Source organism: Meleagris gallopavo, chromosome 2 (assembly GCF_000146605.3).
Source record: "Meleagris gallopavo isolate NT-WF06-2002-E0010 breed Aviagen turkey brand Nicholas breeding stock chromosome 2, Turkey_5.1, whole genome shotgun sequence".
Lineage (NCBI taxonomy): Eukaryota > Metazoa > Chordata > Aves > Galliformes > Phasianidae > Meleagris > Meleagris gallopavo.
In genome coordinates, this window is record NC_015012.2 from 62,988,249 (window position 1) to 63,010,250 (window position 22,002).

At 36.6% G+C, this 22,002-nt stretch overlaps 1 protein-coding gene across 5 annotated transcripts in view; it reads right to left on the bottom strand.

Annotated features, from left to right (window-relative positions):
* Positions 1-22,002, bottom strand: part of ARMC2 (armadillo repeat containing 2) — a 64,991-nt gene that overhangs the window by 13,568 nt on the left and 29,421 nt on the right. For all 5 annotated transcript variants that reach the window (XR_004158946.1, XM_019613036.2, XM_031552509.1 and 2 more), the window contains exons 10-13: positions 21,169-21,389; positions 16,072-16,217; positions 13,624-13,723; positions 730-1,051 (exon numbers count right to left, since the gene is read on the bottom strand). Coding sequence is in view for 4 of the 5 variants with exons in the window: in XM_019613036.2 (XP_019468581.1) it covers positions 730-1,051; positions 13,624-13,723; positions 16,072-16,217; positions 21,169-21,389 (789 nt within the window). In the remaining variant the exon portion in view is untranslated. The remainder of the gene's footprint in view (positions 1-729; positions 1,052-13,623; positions 13,724-16,071; positions 16,218-21,168; positions 21,390-22,002) is intronic.

Genomic DNA, 22,002 nt, shown 5'->3' on the forward strand with positions numbered 1-22,002 from the left:
AACTGATAGAGCACTCATGAAAAGAAGAGAGGGTCGGAGAGAAGCTTTAAAGCTCAAAGGTGATGCGCAGTTATTAGGACAGTTCCAACCCTGGTAGCTCCTATAGGGCTTAAGACAGAGTGGATGAATTTGTGAGTCTTGTTGTCTCTAAATGCCAGGTTGTGGTAGACAAGACTGGGAAATTAGTATATAAACAGACTGATTGTGTTTATGTAGTCTTACTGTTCTCATCACACACTAAAATATATTGAGTTACTTGAAATACATCTCCTCACTGCTGAACTATGTTAGTGGGAGAACAGTCTGCCCAGTTCTAGCCTGCATTTAGATTCACAAAGAGATCAGTAAGTGGTAAATCCAGCCCAAGAACAGCGACAAAAACAGTGAATGTTAAAAATAAATAAAACAATGGATCTTCTTATAAGTGAAGTCTCACAGGCAGACATACTTAAAATTCTAATTTGCTTCTCTTTAGTGATCAAGTCTGCGAGACTTACCACCGAATGAAGCACTTCTACAACTTCTTTGCACAGACATTGAAAAGTCAATGCTTTCAGTCTCAAACAGCATTTTATATAATACAGTTTATGAATACCAGAAAATTGACTTATTTTTGCAACAGAATCCACTTAGGTATGGCTCAATCTAGATAAAAAGCTTAAGCAGAAAAATCCTAAACTCTTCCTGCAGATTGAATGAAGATAACACATGCAACATAGATTTTATTACCTAGTACTGTAACAAGTAATTCTACAACACGATGGGCAGCTGCCAAAGCCGCTCCTACACTGGGATGAATGGACAGATTGGCCAGCACTCGTATCAGTTTTATCAGAACATCTTCTGCTTTGGAAGGATGCTTTGGATTTTTTTTTTCTTCCCTTCCTCTTTCATGGTACCATTTCTCTTCATTCAAATCAAGTTCATGGTAGGTTTGGAATAATGACATCAAGGTGTTAACGCTTCCTTCTTCTTTAAAAAATTGCTCCCGGGCCTGGTTATTCTTTGCTGTTAAATTACCAAGAATAAAGATGATACGGATAACCAAGTCCTGCAATAAAGTAAACAAACTGTATATAAATAAAAAAAATCAGAAGCTATCAGCTGCTTTAACAGAAGGCAATAATTTGTTTTGGAATTCATCAAATAGCAGGTCCCAAAACACAGAAAGAATGCCAAATACAGCAAATAGAAGTAAATTGTTATGCTACTATTTTTCATAAATCAGTTTACAGAAGAAATTTTTAAAAACCATGTGACAGATCTACCACAGCATTGAGGTTGCTGATCAGGAATGGAATACGCTTTGTAACCTGTTTTTAACAAGTCCATAGTAATCTTAAAACATCATTTTATACCCCAGAATAATCCTATGAGCTAAATCTTACTAATCTTACAAGCAAGTAAATGTCTGCTATATGGCCAAAGACTGCTAACTTCCCTTCTTCTCTAGGTCCGCTACCCATTGCAGAGGTTAAACTACTTGACCTTACTCTGCTACTGTTAAATCCATGTCATTCCCTTGTTAATTTCAATTGTCTAGAGATTGCTGAATTACTTGTTCCAGAATTTTACCAAAAATATGACCAGTCTGTTGTTCCCCAATTCCCCCTTTCTTCTTTTCCAGAGAGGTGTCCTATGGCCCTGTCATCCCACATAACTTCTCAGGAACTCCAGAGACATTACCCCTTTCTACCCTCTAGTAAGCACCAGAAGGTAAATTCCTTGAGGTCTACCTGGTCTAAAGATACTTAAATATACTCTAGCTCATTATTCAGTGATAAAAGAACTCGAACTGGAATAGAGATTAATCATTTGATCATACTTAGACCTTTTAGAAAAGAAAAAAAAAAACAGCATTCCACACTTCACTACTTAATGTCATCTGTCAGTAATTCTCATCTTATCTTCTGAGCACAGAAGCAATTACTTCCTTATTGTCTTCTTGCAATTATTATTCTATAGTAAGTTCTCATGATTCTTTATATGTCCCCTTCTATTTGCTTCTCATCTTGTGCTGTATTATTCTAATTTTGATTTTAAATGTTCTTGCCACCCTCTTATTTTTATCATTGCTAAATGAGACCTACTTTCTGTTTTTAGATAGTATCTCGAGATCTCATGATTTAACCAAATTGTTCTCTTAAAGCACTTCCTATCCTTGCCCTCAAGTGGGATACTGAATTGCATCTCTTTTTGCTTCACTTTGGACAGACAGAGCTACAGCTATTTTTCTCCAAAATGAGAGGATCTTAATTCAGTGCTATTCAACACTCCCCCATCTTTTTCTAACCCACCTGTATGGGAGAAGAAAAAAAGGATTCTGAAAATCTGAACTAAGCTAGGTACAAACTAACTAAAACATCTAAAACATATTATTCAAAACCTACTTATTTTCAAAGAGTTCATAGCTGTATCAGCACAGGTAAAAGAACAGCATTTCTTCAGGTATAGCACAGCCAGCATTTTATACTGCTGTACATGCATTAACCCAGTATTTTGATCATTTTCCTCAGATGCAATAGCTATAATCATAGACATTCTAACCCTTGATGGCATTAATAATACAAGTTAACCAGACACACTCCAACTGAAGTAGACTTAAGGAAAAAAGATGTGTAAGCAGCAAATCCTTTTTTCACATATGCCCTCATGAGCAAATTTCAGGTCCCAAGCCTCTGCCACAGAAGCTGACAAGAACATCAACCTAAGGTAAAGACAAATGCTATCTCTGAATTCAAGAGGCAGGCAGTTTCGTAATGGAGACGTGAGCTCTCTTCCTCTCTCTGTATAATATGACCACTCTGCAGGACCCTACTTTTTTTTTTTCTCTAAACCAGGCATCGTATTTTTGCTAGCTTCTAAATGTCATTGAGACAAAATTTTTCTGCACATTCTTCCTGACTAACCACTAAGAGCTTTCACCTTTGCTGGCACAGTCCCCATTTCACAAAGCATGTAAGAATTTGAAACAAACAACAGATGAATCAGAAGAGAGAACTGAAAAAAAAGCAGGCAGTCTCGTTTGACTCGTTTATATTGACTTTCTAATTTTGGTCAAAACAGTATCAGCCCAGCAACAGCCCTACCCAATCAGCAAACAGACAAACAGGTAAAGTACAGCAATCCACTGATATTTTGAGAAGTGTGATCTCAACTGTTCTTTCCACCTACAGGCTAGCAAAACAAACTTCTAGAATATAACTTCTTTCTAGCCAAGCACATCTGGTTTTAATAGCATATTACTGAACTTTCCTTATCTTCCAGTGACAATTTAATTAGAACAGTCAAAGAGAAAAGCACGTACAACTTAAGTAACATAAGGCTTTAAGGTTCATATTACTTTTTGCCCTTTGTGTTTAAAATGCTCTTAGGGTAAGAGTTGCTAACACCAGCTTAGAGTTGCTCTGTAAAGAAATGCATGGAAAAATGAATGGCATTTTGAAACTGCTTGCAAGACTAAGCCTGTAGAAGGCCCAGGGGACTTTCTGTACACAGTGGAAAAAAAAATCAGTATAATAAATAAAGTTATTATGCATCTCTAAATGTTTGGAGTATTAGCTGCATATGGACCCTCAGATACTTGGACATTTGCAGAAAAATTATGTACCAGTCAGGACCTGCCTTTCATGAATCCATGCTGGCTAGACCTGATCCCTCACTTGTCCTGCACATGCCATGTGATATCACTCAAGATGATCTGCTCCATAACCTTTCCTGGCACCAAGGTCAGGCTGACAGGTCTGTAGTTCCCCAGATCCTCCTTATGACCCTACCCGTAGATGGGAGTCACACTGGCATGCCTTCAACCCTCTGGGACCTCTCCAGTTGAACAGAAACACAGATAAATGGTGGAAAGCCATTTGGTAATCACCTCTGCTAGCTCCCCCAGCACCTTCAGGTGCATCCCATCTGGCTCCAAGGACTTGTGACAGTCCAGGTAGGTCTCTGTTTCCACATGAACTGTGGGGGGGTTTATTCTGCTCCCTATCCCAGACTTCCAGGACAAGGGGTAGAGTACCCTAAGAATAATTGGTCTGGCTTCTAAAGACAGACATAAAGAAGACACTGAGAACCTTAGCCTTTTCCTTATCCTCAGTGGTCACATTCCCCACTGCACGCAGTAAAGAATGGAAGTTCTCCTTGGCCCATCTCTTACTGTTAATATATTTATAAAGAAGTTTTTTGTTCTCTTTTATCCCAATGACCAGGTTGAGTTCAAGCTGGGTTTTTGCCTTTCTGATTTTCTCCCTGCATATCCTAACAAAATCTCTGTATTCTCCCTAAGTTGCCCATCCCTTCTTCCATAGGAAGGAGACACTCTCTTTCTTCCAGAGCCTCAGAAAAAATTCCCTGTTGATCCATGCTGATTTTCATTCCCACTGGCTCATCTTACAACATTTATTTATTTATTACATTCACTTATATGATATATAGGTTTTAGTATGTATGGCACGAAAGGCAAATTACAGGTGGGAATTATACTCAGTTACTTCATCTTTTTATAGAGAGGCATTCATGTGAGATGCTCTGCTCATAGAGGGCACCCAAACCTGATGGGAAAGATATACATGAAACCACACAGCTTCACTTGGAAAAACAACTCTGAAGAAACATGTCAAGAAGTGCTCCAGAAGGAGAAGTGATGTTTTTCTTTTCTTCCCATCTGTCAAGAATCTGTAATATTTTCATATTTAAAGAGGGAAAGGCACTGCTTACTCCATCAACATCAAACTCTTTGTTTTCTGACATCTGGAGTCATACAATTTTATTACTGGTATTAAAATTATTTATTTCTCTAACTCTAAAAATCTATTCCTTGCACTGTGCTAGTACCAAAGGTACTCAGTGTGCCTGCTGAGTCACAGAACTTGACAGCAGTTTATCTTAGCAATTAAAATGTATCTGCCTTTTCACGTATATCATGAGGAACAGACCTACAAATAGCACAGGTTTGCTAATGAGTAAGAAAGGACAACCATTAGATCAGTAATTTCTAATTAAAACAAGATAGATAAACAAGGGAAGGAAGTCCATTCTAGAATCTGTACACATTGGCCAAATACCTGGTGGTCCACCTGGACCATCAGAAGGGGAAGAGTGGTACGAAACAAGAAATCAAGAAATCAAGATGCCAGCAGCCCCTTTTAGGGTTCCTACTGAATCTCCAACTATATATGAATTATCATGTTACACAAAATCAGTAGTGATAGTAAAAAAAAAAAAAAAGTCATTTGCCCAGAAGTATCATAGAATGATGAAGGGTTGGAAGGGACTTTAGAGATCATCTGCGTCCAGTTCTGGGCTCCCTGGTTCAAAAAAAGACAGGAATCTCCTAGAAGAAGTCCAGCAGAACGCCACAAGAATGATAAATGGCCAGGAGGAAGGACTAAGTAACCTGGATCTGTTCAGCCTGGGAAAAAAGACGACTGAGGAGGGATCTGATTAATGTTTTTAAATATCTAAAGGAGGATGGGAGGCAAATGGATGAAGACAGACTCTTCTCAGTGGTATGTAGCGATAGGACAAAGAGTAATGGCCTAAAACTTGAACACAGGAAGTTCCATATAAGCATGCAGTACAACTTCTTTATGGTAAAGGTGACAGATCACTGGCACAGGTTTCCCAGAGAGGTTGCGGAATCTCCTTCCATAGAGACATTCAAGACCCATCTGGATGCCTACCTGTGTGACCTATTGTAGGGAACCTGCTTTAGCATGGGCACTGGATTTGATGATCTCTTGAGGTCCCATTCAACTCATGCAGTCCTGTGATTCTGTGACATTGTTCCATCCTCCCTTCCATGTGCAAGGACACCTCACACTAGACCAGGTTGCTCAAAGCCCTACCCAGCCTGGCCTTGAGTATCTCCAAGGAGGGAGCACCCACAACTTTTCTGGGCAACCTGTTGCAGTGTCTCACTACCCTCACAGTGAAGAATTTCTTTCTTGTAACTAGTCTAAACCTACCCTCTTCCAGTTTATAACCATTACATTGCCCCTTGTCTTTTTGCTATATGTCCCTTGTAAAAAGTCCCACCAGCTTTCCCATAGGTTCCCTTCAGGTACTGTATAAAGTATCTACTGCTCATTCAAATTGAATTAACAAGTTTATCTTTCTGTTTTTTACATATCGAGACTTTCTTTGCAGAGCCCGATAGTCTAACAACAAAGTAACAGCACTTACGCCTTCATGAAGCTAACAGTTAGGATTCATCTTGCAGTGACATTTTGACTGTGAAAACACCTGGTTAAACCACCCAATGTGAAACTTGATTTAAAAAAAGAAAAAAAAAAAAAAAAGAAGGAGTGGGAGAGAATGTATCAGAAGATATCAGAAGTATCAAAAGCAAATTAAGATGATTTTAACTGAGAAACCTGAAGCAAGGAGCAGAGAGGAAAGGCTTTACCACAGTGACAGGCACTGAAACCCTTCCTCAAGCAGAAGCACCTAGAGCAGGTTACCCAGAAATGCATGTTTCTCTGTACCACATACCACAGGAAAATATCCAATAGTTTTTTATATCCTAAAACCTGTTAAGGTAACCTTTTCTGATAAGGGTTCATTTGCACTTAATGCCTTTTAGCAATGAAGAGCTCATGTCTTTAGGTTTGTCAACACTTGGAGATCTAGGAAAGGTAACAAAGCAATCACTCTGTCAACAGAACAACATTTGGTGAAAAGCAGGGTAAATACTTTATTGAAAAGTATTTCAGAAAGCACTAACTGAAAAAATTTGAAAACTATATCCCCCATAGTATTGCTCTAATGATTACTGGTATCCTTGGTTAAAATCTTGCTTCTTATTACTACTTTGAATTTCCACTGCTTCAACCACTATTTCTTGCTATCACCTTTCTAAGTTAAAGGCTGATCTATGAAGAAAAATATCTTCCTTTACAATTCCATGAAATAGGCAACTAGCTAATACTCTGATCTTAGACATTTATTAGCTTTCCAAAAACAACAACCCACAATTAAACAAATAAATTCATCGTTTTTATAGCTCTTTTCAGAGCTGTTTTCAAGCTTTCAGCACATTTTAAGAGTACCTGTCATCCAAGCAGTAATATCTCCTCATCATCTGTTACTCTAATGTTCACATATCCAGTAATTACATTTACACTGCTGTATCCTCTGGTACACCAAAGCATTTGGTTTCCATTCAGTACATGCCAATGAAGGCTGCTTGACTACAAAGTTCTAGATTCCTCACCATATCACATTTTCTGCATTCTACTTACCTCTTTTTGCTTTCAGATCTAAATAAACGAACTATAAGTTACAGAGTACTAGAAAGATACAAATAAACTATCAACTCAGCACACCATCACAAAAATTATACTGTAGAGAAAGACCTTATGTGGTCATTCAGATTTATCAGCAGGTTGCCATAATTTTTATTCTAAAATGGATATTTCTTTCTTGGAAAAATATTCAGGAAAGAATGAATGATTGGCTGCAAATATGCAGGAAATCTGTGAAAAATAAATCTTATATTTTCTTCTTCTTCCAGTGGTTAATTTCTGTGTCCCTTTCACGCCTTTTTTTTTCCTTTTTTTTTTTTTAATTTATCCAGGACACTATTGTACAGCAGAGACACTGTTGGGGAAAAGGAATATAACTGAAAATACATATTTGTAAACACAGCAGAAAAGTACCACATTATCTTGAAATGCATTTCATAGGATTACCTTGCCAAGCATTTCAGCACCCACTCTACTTGCTATTTGCAGTTTGGGTCCCACCCCATGTTGTTTCCTCACTATTTGTGATTCAGATACTATTTGTGTGGCTGTTCACCAAACTAGACTAGGAAATGATATAGATCATAACCCAGCAAAGGACTGGGGTTCTTTTAGTGTGGCTTTTTTCCCCTCCATTCTTAAGATTATTGGAAGTTGTGTTGGTTTTATGAGCAGTCATACAAACAGCTGTCCTCACCCCAAACAAGGGATAGCATAGAAGAGAAAAGCAAGGAAAAGCAAGTCATGGAAGCTCAATAAACACAACAATGATGGCCAATTCTTCAGGGACAAAGCTATTCACACAAAAGTACAAACATTTCCCACCCCTAAAATATAAAAATAATTAAGAAAAAAAATGGAAAATCTCCAGTATCTCTGATGATGCCACTGAGCAGAGTGCCAGTAATACTCTCAGAGCATTTAAGAAAAAAAATTTGAAAATCTGAAATAAAAATGGCTGCATCACTGGATTCTTGTTAAGATTCTTGTTCTTTGATTGTATTAAGTTATTAGGTTATATGACTGACTGAAATAGATATTGAGTTCCTGGGAGCTCATCACAAAGTTGTCCAAAAGCCAGGCAAAAACCATTCAGAAAGGTCAATCAGGGCACACAGATAAGTCTTTCCCTAATAAATAATGCTAGAAACAAAGCAGAGAAATTCTCTGCATTTATAGGCCCCATCTTTAGCAATCTTCTCAACTGCAGCAATCCTAAGAACAAAAAGGATAATCAACAGCCCTAAAAGCATAACTTTTTTTCAGAGGGAGACAAAAAAAATTCTCACAAGCTGAAGTCTGCTTGCTCACGAAAGTCATTCAATACTTGCTGCTTGGTAGATGTTCTTGGGAATAAAACTGTGCTGATCCAGGCAGAATGAACCCAATAACTGTGGACATTTCCTTAAAGACGATGACAAAGCAATTTCAATCTATTCTTCATTTAATAGAGTAAATTGTGACAAATTGATTGTTAAATCAAACAGGTAAAACAGCATGCAAATTATAATTGTTAGTGCAGTTCTACTGGCTGATGCAAGAGATTCAAAAAAAATAACAAATCATTTCATGCACATCAGGACCAGGATGTTTGCCAGAACTGGCAGAAGTAACTGATGATCAGAAGCATCCAGTGAAGAAAATGTAATTCCAGAGAAGCTAGATGAGTTTTCCTTGCATTGGTTCCTGCCCACTATGAACGAAACTGAGGAGATCAATGCTATAGCCTTCTCCAGGGAAGACTCATCGGAGGATCTGCTGAAAACCAAAGTGATCACAAACTTCTAAAGAAAAAACTGATGAAACAAACAGTGACAAATCACCAGGAAGAGATAATCACTCAAGAGTTCTAACTCATTAACTAAATAGCTTAATGACTAACAGTGATGAGCAACCTCTCACTCAAAACTGCCTTGACGTCTCAGAACTGGAAAGGTAACAAACATGAAATTCACTATTAGAAAGGGATCCAAGAGATTCAAGTCTGATGTCTATACCAGATGAATTTGAAGAAACCGTTGAAAAGAACAGTCAATTAGTGAACAGTTGGATACATGCAATCAGTTTTAAGACTCCTGAGTCCTGACACCCAATTCTCGAGCTCTTTTGAAGGGATCAACAGATATAAAGGATACTCATTTGACAGAACCTACTTTGCTTTCCAGAAAACTTCTGACAAGGTCCCTCACCAAAATCTTAGTGAAACTAAGCAGTCATACCATGAGGAGAATGTTCTGTACCAGTAAGTGTTCAGAGGATGGGAAACAATAAATTAATGGTTCCTGCAATTGAACTCCATCCGTTTTTGTGACGAGACCTGTTTTGTTCAACATATTCATAAAAAAACACTGAAAAGTGGGTGACAGCAATGATACAGCAGATTTTGTTGATGACAGTAAGATATTCAAAATAAAAAGACAAAGGCTGACTGAAGAGCAGAAATTGGTAATAAAACAACAGACAAAATTCAAATGCTGATAAAAATGAAACAGAACAAGACAAAATTACAGCCTTTGAACCAACCATAACCACCTGGAGGGAGATTTTTTGTATTCTCCTCAGAGTTGTAGTACTCACAGAAGGTCAAAGAAGCAAATCAAATTTTTAGCTTCACTGAGAAGCAAATTTATGCAAGCATGGAATTATATGATTTGGTCATATCTGAACAGCTACTTCTAGTCCCCTCATCTCAAAAAAGATACAGGACTAAAAATTGTAAAAAGCTCAGAGAAACACTACATGGATGCACAACAGTACGGAACTCAAAGACTGTATGATAAAAGTCAAAAAAGTTAGTAGTGTGAAACAAATGACTAGGGGATTAAATTTTCATCAGCTTTTCAAAACAAGAAGCAGAGGGTATCAAATAAAGATAGTAAAACCAAATTCAAAAGAAATTTAAAAAAATTATTTGTGCAACAGTTAGTTAGTACAGCAACTCCTCGCCAATGGATGCTGAGGAATTTAGAAGTTTGTGTGATGTATAGTTCCATAACAATTTCTGCAGGGGTAACAAGAACTTTGTGGAAAAGACCAGCACTGAATTTTATTTTGAACAAGAGAACCACATCTGGCTAAGGACTCTCCAATTTGGAAAGAGCTGAAAGTTTAGAAAGTTTGCATGTGAAGTATTGTATAGTCTTGTTCTGGTTTTGCTGTTCTCTAGGCATCTGATTTTCACCAATATTTAGCATAGATACTAGTCTGAATGGACCTTCCACGAGACTTAGTGTGATTATTCTTTTACTTAGCAGGCAACTGCTGCATCTAGTAATGGCAGATGCTTCACAAATGTGAAGCATTTCTAATTAGAAATAGTAGGCTAAACTGAAGCTTAAAGAGACTCTTCTTCACAAAAAATACAAGATCCCTTCCATGCAAATTTTAGCATCACACCCTGCATCTGTGCACTTAAGAATGAAAACAGACTCTTAACTGTAAATTGATAGAAGATAACACAAGTGCTGGCAGGCCTCCAAAAGCCCACCTAAGCTCAGGCAGTGTTTGACCTACTGACAGAAGCTACTTGACCTAGTTAGGTAATCTCCCTGTTCCAAAAGCACGGTCTCTTCATGACTTGTAAAATCAACCACAAACTGAGAACACTAAACTTTATTTAGGTTATCTGAAAAGCTTACGGACGATAATGATCTGGGTAAGGGAAACAACACCTTGTTCAAAGATTCCTGGAGATGGGCAAAACAGGAGACTACAAAGCAGAGTAGAAAGTGAAGCATGCAAAACTCACCCTACAACATAGATGCTCTACAAGAACACTTCTGATAGGCTTTCATGGCATCTGGCAACCGCCAAGGACTTTTGTGTTACTTCACACAAGTAAGCTCCAAAACTGACAAGTCGGTCCAACAGAACATACATTTCAGATGCCCAGAAAAGCACTGCTGAACTCCTGAGTGCTACCTTGCAGATCCAGTTTATTCAATCCTCAGTACTCCTCTCCTTACTTAACATTATGACACACGGAATTAAGCAAGTCCTGCCAACTCAATTTCAAAGTCTTTCTCACAGAGATAAATTCCTTCTCTCCCACTCCTTCTGCCTCCTTTACTCAAGAGAGAGCATGAGCTGAACAAAAAATTAAAAAGAATTGGAACTGCAGCGTGGTGAGAAGAACAGAGACTATTTGGGTGGCAGCTGTGGAATTCAGCATATGGTGTGGGAGCAAGTCATTAGTCCCATTTCCAGTGCTCACATTTTTATTTTCACAATATTTAATGTTTATTTTTAAAGTCATAGCACTTGAGAAAAGTTTTTGGTGTTTTTTTTTTTTTCCCCTAGTATGTTCCTAGCTATCATGATTGCCAGTAAATAAAAAACATGAACTTTGCAACCTTAAAATTCAAAACACACACACACTTCCTCTTTCTTAACATACCAGTTTTCAGTCCTAAGGATTTTGAACGGTTTGAGTTAATAATGCTGATTTATTCTCCTCTTTACTTCTTCCCACAGCAAACAATTTTACCCACACTGCTGTTAGCTGTTTACTTTTCAACAGACACCACCTCATTCTACAACTCACTAGCTGTCAGCATTTTACAGGATTAGCAGTGCCAACTGTACCCCAGGAAAAGCACTCATGCTTCTCACAGCTCAAGTGTTTATTACACAGTACAGAAAAAAAATGGTGCCTTACCCACAGCCCTCTTCTTGATTCTGCAGGGCTTCACTAAGCTGACAAATGGCAATTGCATGCTTGATTAAAAACTGCAGTTAAGAAATAACTATTCTGAAGACATTACAAACAATCACCATAATATGTTGTTCTAATATATAAGTTCTTTTTTCTCTAATTTGTATTTTGATAGACAGTTTAATATAAAAACTAAGGCTAATCTAGTGACAAAACTACTTTAGAAAGCAGACAAATGAGAAGCTAAATTCTGACAATTACCTGAAAAAATTTTGAAATTATATATGAGCCTAGAATTCATTATGATACAAAACTATCAAGTCAGCGTTTCCTTTTAAAATTACAGATGAAGGCTGAAAGGAAGATGTTACTCGCTTTAAGCTCCTTACTCCCACAGGACCATCATTTGTTGAGATGTTAATACAGTGCTCACAAGGAAGATAGCTACAAATCTAGTAAAACACAACATCTTGAAGATTTCTCATCTTATTTATGTAGTCCTTTATTAAATGTCTTTATGGACTACACAATGCAAGAGCAGTCTGAACCCAGAAATACTCAGAAATGCTGCTGAAACATTAATTATTTTCATCTGTTGGTTAATCTTTCTCCCTCTTCTGTATGTACTACCACAGAAAACAGAGGCAGGTAAACAGGAAAGGGAGAAATTATTTTTGTATTTGGCAAAAGAAGGAATAAATTGGTCAGCATTGCTAATATCATTACCTTCATGAACTATCTTTAACAACAGCAGCAAAAAGGATCTTCCAACAATTGACCACACGTTACTAAACTTGTGTCAAATTGTGTAGGCTAGCTAAATGTGCTCAAGTCAGTTTAGATACTGGAGCAGCTAAGAAAGTTCTTTACTTCTAAAAATAATCTTTATGCTCAATGTTCTGAAACCTCATTCCGCTTTTGAAATATTTATGCTTTACAAAGAAGTTTTCTTCTTAAATCTTACCTGGCAATACAGCTGTGTAGTTTGCCATAAATGGAGCGCAGTGCTGTTACCAACATGGCAATCTTTCAAACTGTGATCCTACACCAAGTCCCCAGAGCCTAGTGCTCCAGTAAACATAAGAAAGATCCTTACAATAGAGCAAGAAAATAGAGCAACAGAGCCTTCAAGTTCTAATGAAGCCGGTAACAAATATACTTGTATAATTTTAGCTAGTAGGATGAGGCATTTTAACAAACTCTAAACATGTTTTTCTAGGTGCAAGATTCCAATGCAGCCTTACAGGCATACAGTTTTCTCTAATAGAAGAGAGACATTCTGATACCTTATGCAGTTACTAAGGAACAAGCTTTCCTCTGCTTTGAAATTTTTTAGCTCTGGAAATATTCACACTCCTTTTGTAGGAGAGGAGGGCAGAAGAAATCCCTACAGTTTCCTGCTATCAAATATACAAATAAACTATTTTCTTTTAAAAGTTGTTTTTGTTTTTGTTTTTTTTTAAATTAAGAAAAACAAGTATCTAAAAGAACACGTGCGACTGACAGATAAATGAATCAACTGTCTATCCTCTGAATTGCTTTGAATATTTAATCTAAGTGATTTCATTTCAATTATTTACTACTTAAAATGCCATCAACCACTTAAAATTTTTATTTGGAAAATGCCTAAAAGTAGGTCACTGAAAACAGGCTTACACACAATAATACACAGACACATCAGAGGATTAATATATAAAAATGGAGAGATGAAAAAAAACTGACCTGCTGTTTCTGGTGTTTGTTTAGCAGGGCTAAAAATAAGATGTAACATCTGGAGCAGTCTGCTAAAGCTGCACAGAAGTCATTGTACGAAGAAAGTTTGCTACAAAGGTACAAAAATAACATACAAATGAATGAAAGCACTTTTTTTCCACAAAAGATTTAAAAAAAAAAAAATCACTCTGCTTTTGACTCTCAGAGCCCTGTTTTCCAACATGTTAAATGAATGCCAGTACTTTGACTTCTAATAGAGGCACATGCAGTTATACAAGAGTGTGAATAATGGAAGGAAATAAATATAAGGAGCTTCCCAACCTGCCTGCCACAACAAGCTCATAGTAGAATCGTAAGCTTAAGGTGAAATGGGAAGTCAGATTCCCTTCCTAATATATGGTAATAAATGCTAGCAACAGCAGAACATGTCTGTCACTACCAAACATAGAAATCAGATATTTTTGCAGTCACAATATTACCTCTGCATTTTCCCTAACTGCTCCAGTCCTACGCTGATCACTTTTATCATTACAAAAAATAGAATCAGACATGCTTTGGTCATACTAGAAATACTGCAGTAACTATGGTAATGTCTTACTTCCCATGTAGTCAAAACCAGCAAACATCTGTGCTGATGTTCAATTACCAGCAAGACTTATAAACTTGAAGAAATGAAGAATTTGAATTGATTGGAACATATTCTCTTTGGAGAAGCTGTGTAAAAGCTACTGAAAGAAAAAAAGAATAATTATTCCGTATTACTAGGATACAGAAGAAAATTTAAATGTGTGTTCCATACTGCATAGAACTTTTTTTTTTTTTCCCCGAGACTGCAATTTCCAGGAAACTAATTAAATTGATTTTGTGAAAAATTTTTATCTTCAGAACCCGGAGTTCACTGAACATAAGAAGAAAAAAAAACAAAAACTGAAGCAGTAGGAAACTTTAAATAAGACAAATTACTTTTGCTCCACATTGAATTCTAGATCAAATAAATATCCTTGTCAGAATTACAGTCCAATTACAAAACCATTGCCTAACCAGCCTCAATTTCCATGGCATTTCACCTAGTAAAAAAAATGCTCTCTCTCTAGAAGGAAATATGCTGAAAGCACTGGGATCCCTGCTAGAATTCAACTCATTTTTAGGAGCAAATTTAGAAACATAAGTGGATAAGGTGGCAGGCGGCTGGGGAGACAATTCACAGTATCCCAGAATGGTCTAGGTTGAAAGGGACCTTAAAGCTCATCCAATGCCAACCCATTGCCAAGGGCTGCCCAGGGCTCCATTCAGCCTGGCCCTGAATGTAAATGCTACCAGGGATGGGGGGCACCCACAGATTCTCTGGGCAACATGTTCCAGGGCCTCACCACTCCAAGTAAAAAATTTCCTCCTAATGCCTAACCTTAACTTCCCCTTAGACTGAAATCATTTCTCCTTGTCCTATCATGTCTCCCTCCTGTTTGTAAAATCCCTTTTGTACAGGAAGCTCATCTGAATGCTTTACAGGGAGCATACATGACAAAGGATCAGACTTAACTTGTTCTTATCTGTGAATAGGAAGGAATGAGAGACCCTTACATAGCTGCTCTTCAAAGTGCAGCTCAATCTCATCTATCAAGGAGAATGCAATAGATGATTTGGAGGAACTGAATAAGGGGAAGATTCCATAGCTGGATAGCTTCTCATTGCACATAGTCTCACAGGCAACAGGACTCATGTAGGCAGTAAAGCAGCGATGGCAAATATTTCAACCAGAATGGCAGTCATAAATTGTGTTTATAATCCATCTTCTCCTTAAATAGCCAACAACTAATTCCACTACTTGTACAAAATCCTCAGACTGTTATCAAGTCCATTTAGCACTGGGTATTGCAAGTTTGTGCTTGGTAACTGTGAGCTTTTCAACTTCAGATTACAAAAGAAACTTTTGGGGTGATTCACTCATCCCACTCTTCCTCTAAAAAGCACATGCTGGGAAGAGCTGCTCATAAAACAGAGATTCTTTCAGCACTTCCATCCGCACACTCAAGTCTTGATCCTACAGATTAATCTCGAACATTCTGTAAAAAGTTCAAAATAATGAACATGGATCACATTTTCTCCCTTGTGAATTTTATACTATATAGTCCTTCTAAAAAACATGGCCTAAAATAGGATTTGTATCTAATCATTTATGCAGTTCTAAAATTTAAGAAATGGTACTTTAAAAATCTGAATCTGGGTGAATGAAGGGTGACACAATGCAACAAAACGTTTTTACCAGGGACAGTGACTCCAAGTCTATAGCTATTAATAAAGACATCATTATCATATGAAATCAATCAAACTTAATCCAATGAATGCAAATAAATTTTCCAATTTTACTGTTCGATCCTGCTCTTGTTGAGGTCACTTGATGCAGAAACACTGATTTGATTGCAAGCTGAAGTCAACAGAATCATATTCACTACGCACCTGAAAATCCTGACAATGTAGGTGCACACATCCTTGTCATTCATATGCTGCTCCAGTGCCACACAGAGCTCATAGACAGCACCACTGCAAATGAGCTGGCATCTTGTCTGAGGTAAGTCAGCCAAGTTTCGTAAAGTAGCTGTCAGCTGCATATAGAATATTTAAAGATTCATTAACCATGGCTATTTACTACAGAATCCATACTGTTTTTAAAATGTAATTAAAGCTCAGATCTCATTTATAATGTCTAAGGCAGTCTGAATATCCTGTTAACATCCTGCAGGTATGTATTTATCAATATCTCTTAACAGAAACATATAAGTAAAAAAATAGTGCATATTATAATAAATGTTTGAAAATGAAAGATTGATACTGGCCTTTGCCTGCATGCAAACTCTTCCTGTGAGGAAAACATCATCTTCCACTTATTTTAAAACCTTCTATTCATGAATATGATCATATAGCAACTGAAAATTAAGTGAAATGCTATGGACAGTTTAAGTGATATTTTGTATAAGATTATCAGAGGGCTGGAGCAACCTCTCCTATAAGGAAAGGTTGAGGGAACTGGGCTCATTTAGCAGGCTCCAGGGAGAACTCATTGTGGCTTTCCAGCTTTCCAGCTCTTGAAAGGAGCATATGAACAGGAGGTAGAATGGCTGTTTATGAGGGCGGACAGATAGGACAAGGGAGAATGGTTTTAAACTGAGACAGAAGAGGTTTAGGTTGGATATTAGGAGGAAGTTTTCCACACAGAGGGTGGTGACACACTGGAACAGGTTGCCCAAGGAGGCTGTGGATGCCCCATCCCTGGAGGCATTCAAGGCCAGGCTGGATGTGGCTCTGGGCAGCCTGGTCTGGTGGTTGGTGACCCTGCACATAGAAGGGGGGTTGAAACCAGATGATCATTTGGTCCTTGTCAACACAGCCATTCTATGATTCTGATCTTGTAAATCTACATCTAAATCTTGTAAATTATACTGACATCTAGCACATATTTAACTGCATTATGTTAACTGTTAAATGTTATGTTAAATGTTAACTGTGAGTCATAAATGATGATGAACTGATTTTAAAAGGCAATATAATTTATTCACTTTGATTAAAACATTTCAAAGTTAACCTAGATCAGGAGAAATCTAGCGTACAATCAGTATGGAAAATGAAAAGCTGAAGTCCAAGTTTATTTAGGAGAAATCAAAATATTTTCAGAAGATACTGTTCTATTTCAAGGAGTTTCAAACAGGAAATATTCTATCACCTATACATATGCACAACGAATCAGCTGCTGTATATTTTGAGATGCTCTGGTTCTCTTCCATAACAAGGGTATTCAAATACCAATGTCAGACAAGCAATGACAGGTAAGTGAACAGTCAATCAGAACCAGAAACTACAAAATTCAAGTGAGGTCAAGATTAAGTGTTCCAATTGTTCATAATCACATAAAACTTGAAATGAAATGTATCACTGAGATGCAGTGATTGTCTGGTGATAAGTAATTCATCATTTTATAGAAAAATCCGTCAAAGAGCAGGTTATGTTGTTGCTTTTGAGCAGCTTTTGCTCAGACGGTACTAAGCACAACGCTACCACTTTCCAACTGCTTTTAAATTTTCTGTCCAATTTCAATACACTTGATGAAAAACACGTCTGCAATCACTACAAGTTTTAGGAAACAGCAACCAATTGTACAGACTGCACAGAAAATGAGAAAGAGCTCAAGGGCTGCTAAAGTTGAGCAAGCAAGTTGGAAGTACTGCTTGCTCAGGCATGCAAGAAGTTAATCTGTTCAAAAACAGACTTCAGTGATCGATGCATATGAAATACTTTACTCCCTCCAAATCCTATGGACCATTTATTTTTATTAGCACAGGACAAAAATCAAGGTAATAAAATATAAAACTCCACAAAGATACACAATAATTACTTCTGTTAAAGGACCATTTCTGAATCTCTAGATTTGCAAAGCTGAAGTGAAACACCACCTCAAGTAATTAATTCTTCTCTCTTTCTTTCTTTCTTTTTTTTTTTTTTAAAGAGCAAATCTACAACAACTCAGACGAAGGCTAAAAGCCTTCTGGAAAAGAAAAACATAAGAATTCAAAAGACTTAGAAACAGACCCACACGGTCTGCAGTGAGAATGACTCTCTAAACCTAACATGAAAGGTCTCTACAAAATCAACATATTGTACTGATCCATCCACTATGTTCCAGTCATGCTGTTTAACTACCAGGGCCTTTATCTACACTAGATCCACAATGGCAGCACAAATTCTATAAGTCTTTTTACTGTTTCAGCTCAAGTATCAAGAACAATTTTGCACTTCTTCCTTAACAAAATGACTGCTGAGTAATTATTTTATTAGAGCAGTTCCTTTCGTTTCTAATGGAGTAATTCTTGGTTTTTGTTATTGAAATGAAAAACATCATTTTATCATCAATGTCCAAATACAGCATTCCTAAAATTCTACAAATATCCAGAAATATCCTGTTGGAAATGGTGAGAGATCATTATGGAAGTTATGAACTTCCATAGGTTCCCATTTCAAATCAGACAACCTCAGATTTACTGCTTATGGAAAACCGTGTTTTCAAAGAGCATTAGTAACATTTTCCAAGCACATTACCTCACTCATTTCTTGATATTACAAAAAAAAATATATTTTTATGTTGCCTTTTTGCATTTACAAAGCCTAATACCTTGATGCACTTAAACTATCAAGAATTATACTACTAGTGACCAGTATCATGCAGTCTCTGCATGGCCCAGGAATAAACTCTATGAAATGTATGAAAAATACAATAGTAAGTAATGTGTAAAGTTACTGAAAACATACTCCTATTTCCCCTAACACTTGATCAGGGAAGCTCAGACAGAACTATAAAACAATCTTAGAAAGAACAATAAAGGCCAGTCTGAAACAACAGCTGCATAGAAAGATGGTGCAGGTAATACAAAAACAACAGCTAGCACAGAAGTGAAATATGAAGGTAACAAAGCACAAAATAACAGAAGCCAGCCAAACAAATGCAAGAGCTATTCTAATTTCTTCGAGCAGACAACATGATTCATTGACAAATGCAAAACAATTGACTCTAGCAAATCCTACCAGCTCTAATTCTCATGTTGCCGCTTGAAAGATCAAATTCGTGAAAAATGGAAATTTAACAGCAGATAAATGCTATTTTTAAAGGGAAAGACATTTTAAGTGCTTTTCAATTAAGGAACACAGAGTACTTGTTAAGTCTTGTCCGTGAAACTTCAAAAGCTTTGGCTTTTGAATAAGCATTACCAAAATTCATAGGAATATGATCAGCAGCAGCAACATGAGTCAGAGATTGTCTTGGTTTCTTGTCTTCTATTAAAAGAAAAATACATATTATTACAAACATTTTTTATTTTTGTATCCTGGAACTTCTGCATAATAAATACTTTGTTAAGAATGAAGACATCTGAGGGAAAGTTTATTCCCATAAAAACAAGCTGGCAAGATTATGTATAACACTGCCATCTGGTGATTGTGCAATTTTACAGTTAAAGAATGAAGGGTCAGTCCTGTTTAACCGAAATACCTGAGTTTTCAGGATTTAAAGCCAGCAGAGACTCCCTCAGAGATCATTGTGAATATTTAGCATGTTTTTCTTCTCCAATGTAATTGTCCTCCATTCCTGAAAACCTATGTTTGTTCAATATTTCTGTACAACACTGCATATTTGATCTTTTGCTAGAAGTTAAGTATGGCACAAAATTTTCTTTATTCTCAAAATGTGATCGTTGAAGAAGAGGTCTTCAACACATCCCTGAAAATGGAGCTGTTCCTGTATTTATTACAGTGACTGAACATTTAATTGACACAGAATAAATTGTGCACTTTTATGTAGATTTGTTAAAGAAAATGGCATGAGAAAGCCACAGAGGAATTCCATAGAAGCAGGAATCACTGTGCTACTACGGAAGAGATACAGAATATGAATTACAAAGAAAGGAAGAAAAGGTAATCCTGCAAAGTTGCAGGGAAGTTCAGACAGCAGGTCAACCAGCTGAAAACACATTTGTTTTATTAATTTGCAGTTTGCAAACTCACCCAGTCTGTTTATGTTTATATCAAGATTATACACGCTTATGGAGAGACATTGCTCCACTAAAACAAACAAAAAAACCAGTAAGAGTAAGGTGACGGTATAAGCTATTCTTTTTCTCATGTAATTTCAAGTACCAAATCCCATGTTTGTAAGTGATTATGCTAAATGACAGATTTCTCTAAACATTGCCTCAGAAAACCATCTAATCCATTTCCCTGTGAAGGGCCAGTAGCTTACAGTTATCCCACTGGCTAATCTTTACCTCATATTTTACAAATCCAGTTGGCAAATTTTCAATAAATACATTAAAAAGCCACAACCTATACATAACTTAAGATGTACTTACCAATTATTATTATTATTTTTTTTTCTAAAACACCTCAGTTTAAACAGTTTCAGGGCAAAGGACTATTTTTTATAGTCATCACTCATTAAGATTACCTTATCAGAAATTTTGAGCTTGCTGCCTTCAAAAAATTACTCTACTGTTGGCTTTTATATTATTGGCCTTTTCCTTAAATTCTGTTTCTGGAAAAAAGAACTTTGTCAAACCAATGGAGATGTGTTTTCCTACACGTTTTTTTTTTTTTTTTAATGCATTTTTCTTGTAATAAAAGCTTTTTTTTTTTTCCTAATCTTCTAGGGCATAGCAGAATACATTTATATTTATTACTGCAATTTAAAGAATTTACAAGGGAACGCATTTATTTACTATAAGATCCAGAACACTGTCAGTTCCATATTGTAACAACCAGAAATTTGTTTAATTAAATACCTAAAAATATTTCTATTTATTCAGAATGTCCAAAGCCATTAAAATGAACTACTGAAAATATGTGCAATAATTCCGTTTTGGTGCTGAACAACTTAATGTAAACTTGTTAAAAATAATTCTATTCAAATGCAGGCACAACTCTTGTCAGTAGTGCACAAGGTTAGTTTATCTCCTCTGATTAAGTTTTTATTTCCCTGTGAAATGTTTACTTTTAGAAATGAAAATAAATGCTAACCTGGACTAATAGGTGGCCCACGGTGGAGAAATGCGAGTCATTTTCTTTTATATTATTAATCTGCTTCATTAACTGCAGCAACATTTCAACAGCTCCTTTGCCGACCATTTCATTAAGGAGCACTGCATTTCCAGACATAAATTTTATAGCTCCCAGGCAATACAGGATAGCTTCACTGTTTTTTTGTAGATCTTCAGTTCTCAGGACCTCCAACAAACAATCTAAAACAAAAGTTGTTAATTTTAGGCTTTCTGAATAATAATTTAATGTTTGATATAGCTCGGTCAACAAAGATTAACAACTGGAAAAAAAAAAACAACCCTCTTGTTGAAATCCTTCTATACTTTTCTAATAAATGGGCTAGAAAAATTTGGTATTTGGATCAAAACCAAGGAGCAATTATTGATGAATAACAGAACAGGCCTGACTTCATTCTCTCCAGGCTTGAAGAACCAGCATCAGTTGTAAACACACTGTGGTAATCATTAAACTCTTCAGTCAAGATTTGAAAAAGTATGTATGCCTGGAATTTTGTGTATTAGACTTGAGACATTCAAAGGGGTTTATTCTTTCTACTTGCTGAACAATCAAATGTGTTAAAGACTCTCACGTGGAGCATTAAAAAGCACAGATGAGCAATTCAAATCTCACACTTGAAGTCTGTCCGAAGAATTCTTAGCTTTATTCTTTATACTGATAAAGTTACTGTATACTTTTGCATTATGACACCACTGTCAGACACCTGAAATGTTAATGAACACTTGTTAGTACAAACCTAGTGTATCTTTTCAAATGGAGATATTCTGAATTTGGCAGGTGTATTTTAAATAAGCA